Genomic DNA, 2,019 nt, shown 5'->3' with positions numbered 1-2,019 from the left:
CTGTGATAAGGACAACTCACCTGCACACCAGGTATCCAGTCCTGTTCAAGCCATGGGTGCAGTGAACCCCGATGAGTTTGTCTGTAACACACAAATCAGAGGATATTTAAGCGTCTTTTCCCCAAAATCCCCCCCAAACAAGCCCCTCTGCATTAACCCTCCATCAGACACCAATAAACTACACAGAAGTGGGCACACACAATATTACATAATGATATTTATGTCTGATTATGCTTAATTTATTTATTAATATTTATTTTTACCTTCTCTTACTTACTGTATTTATTATGTCTAACTTTATTTATGTCTATTATGTCTAACTAGCAGTCCTGACAGAACTTGTTACTTCTGCTACAGTCAGGTGACTCAAACTCAATTAAAGTTCCACTCACTGCCCAATTATCCCAGAATCATGGAATGGTTTGGGCTGGAAAGGATTTTAAAGCCCCTCCAGTGCCAGTCCCTGACAGGGGCAGGGACACCCACCACTGTCTCAAGTTGCTCCAAGCCCTGTCCAACCTGGCCTGGATTATCAGGGACGACAGGAATTCCATCCCTAAAACAAACCCAACCTGTTGCCTTGACATTCCCATGCCAAGGGAAGGAAAAGAAATTCCTGCTGTTCCTTAAAACACCACTGGCCCACCCCAGTACCAGAACACCAGGGAAACCCACACCCACCATTGTCTTTGTTGTCATTCAGAAACTTCTTTACCACACATTTGAACTGGAAAATGGTCTGTTTGTTTGGGATTTCGTGGCCCATGGTCAGGATCTTCGAGTAGCAGAGTGTGGCTGGGAGCTCCTGCAAGAAGCACAGTCCATAATCTCCAGAAAAAGCATAAGGATTTTTTTATTATTAATGAACCAGAAGCCAGAAAATGAAATTTTCAACTGAGCCTAAAAGAGCAGTAACACAGTTTTAGGTAAGAAAAGCTCTGCTTCACTCCTCTGACATAGCACCAAAATTCCATATTATTTTTTCTGCCTCTCTTTCCTCCCTGGGGAGGGCACACAGAGGCTGGAACACTTTTCCAAGCAATTATCCACACACTCAGAGCTGTTTGCAATCAGGAGATCCCATAAAAGCAGCTTTAGGGTATCCCCAAACTTGTGCTGGTTGGTCTGGGGTTGAAGAACCCAGCGTGGTACTTGAGCAAGGACAAAGACCCCCATGGGGCTGCAATGGTTCACCTCATCCCCTGTCAGAGATTCCAGTGCCTCACACTCTTCCAGTTCTCCTCCTGGAAGCAAATCCTGCCCGTTCCCAGTCCCAGACTCACCTCTGGCCCATAGTAGCGCCTGGTGTAGGTGAGGTCGATGATCAGCCCCAGCTCCTCCTTCCTCTCCCTGACTTTCCTGATGAGGTCACGAGGGGAAAACCTCTCCTCTGGAAGGAGATTCCTGTCAAAACTCTGAGGGGAAACCATGTTTCAGAGCAGACATTAAATTGGAGTGTGTGTGAGGGGTGGGAAGAATTTCCTGCTCCAGAACTCCAGGAGACGAGGGAGAAGGACTCGAGGAAGGAGAAGAGATTGAGGCAGGTGGACACAGAGTTACTGGGTCCAATCATGGCATCAGGGAAGGAGTTGGGTTGGGAGGGACCTTAAAGCCCATCCAGCTGCACCTCTGCCATGGGCAGGGCTGGGCTTTGGGACAGCTCAGCTGTGGGCTTCCAAAAGTCTCCAAAAACTTCCCCCTGAGGCAGAACCACGGTGAGAGACACCCCCAGACACCGAAGGTGCTGTTTGGTGGAAGCTGTAAACCAGGTCCTTCAGCTCAGATCCATGGAATCTCAGAATTACTGAGGCTGGAAAAGCCCTCCAAGATCATCAAATCCACCCTGTGACTGATCCCCCCCAGCCCAGAGCACTGAGTGCCACATCCAGGCCTTCCCTGGGCACCTCCAGGGGTGGGGACTCCACCACCTCCCTGGGCAGTTCCAGTCTTTAACCAATCTTTTCCAGGAAGGAATTTCTCTAATGTCCAACCTGACCCTCCCCTGGCACAGCCTGAGCC

The 2,019-nt window shown here is 48.8% G+C and overlaps 1 protein-coding gene across 1 annotated transcript in view; it reads right to left on the bottom strand.

The window, feature by feature from the left end:
* DUSP11 (dual specificity phosphatase 11) overlaps positions 1-2,019 on the bottom strand; it is an 8,520-nt gene that overhangs the window by 2,699 nt on the left and 3,802 nt on the right. The window contains 3 exon segments of the mRNA XM_029964557.1: positions 17-81; positions 682-805; positions 1,284-1,415. Of these exon segments, the coding sequence (XP_029820417.1) occupies positions 17-81; positions 682-805; positions 1,284-1,415 (321 nt within the window).

This window comes from Manacus vitellinus, unplaced genomic scaffold (genome assembly GCF_001715985.3).
Source record: "Manacus vitellinus isolate BGI_N305 unplaced genomic scaffold, ASM171598v3 scaffold_74_pilon, whole genome shotgun sequence".
NCBI classification, from domain to species: domain Eukaryota; kingdom Metazoa; phylum Chordata; class Aves; order Passeriformes; family Pipridae; genus Manacus; species Manacus vitellinus.
This window is presented reverse-complemented; position numbering and strand designations above follow the sequence as displayed.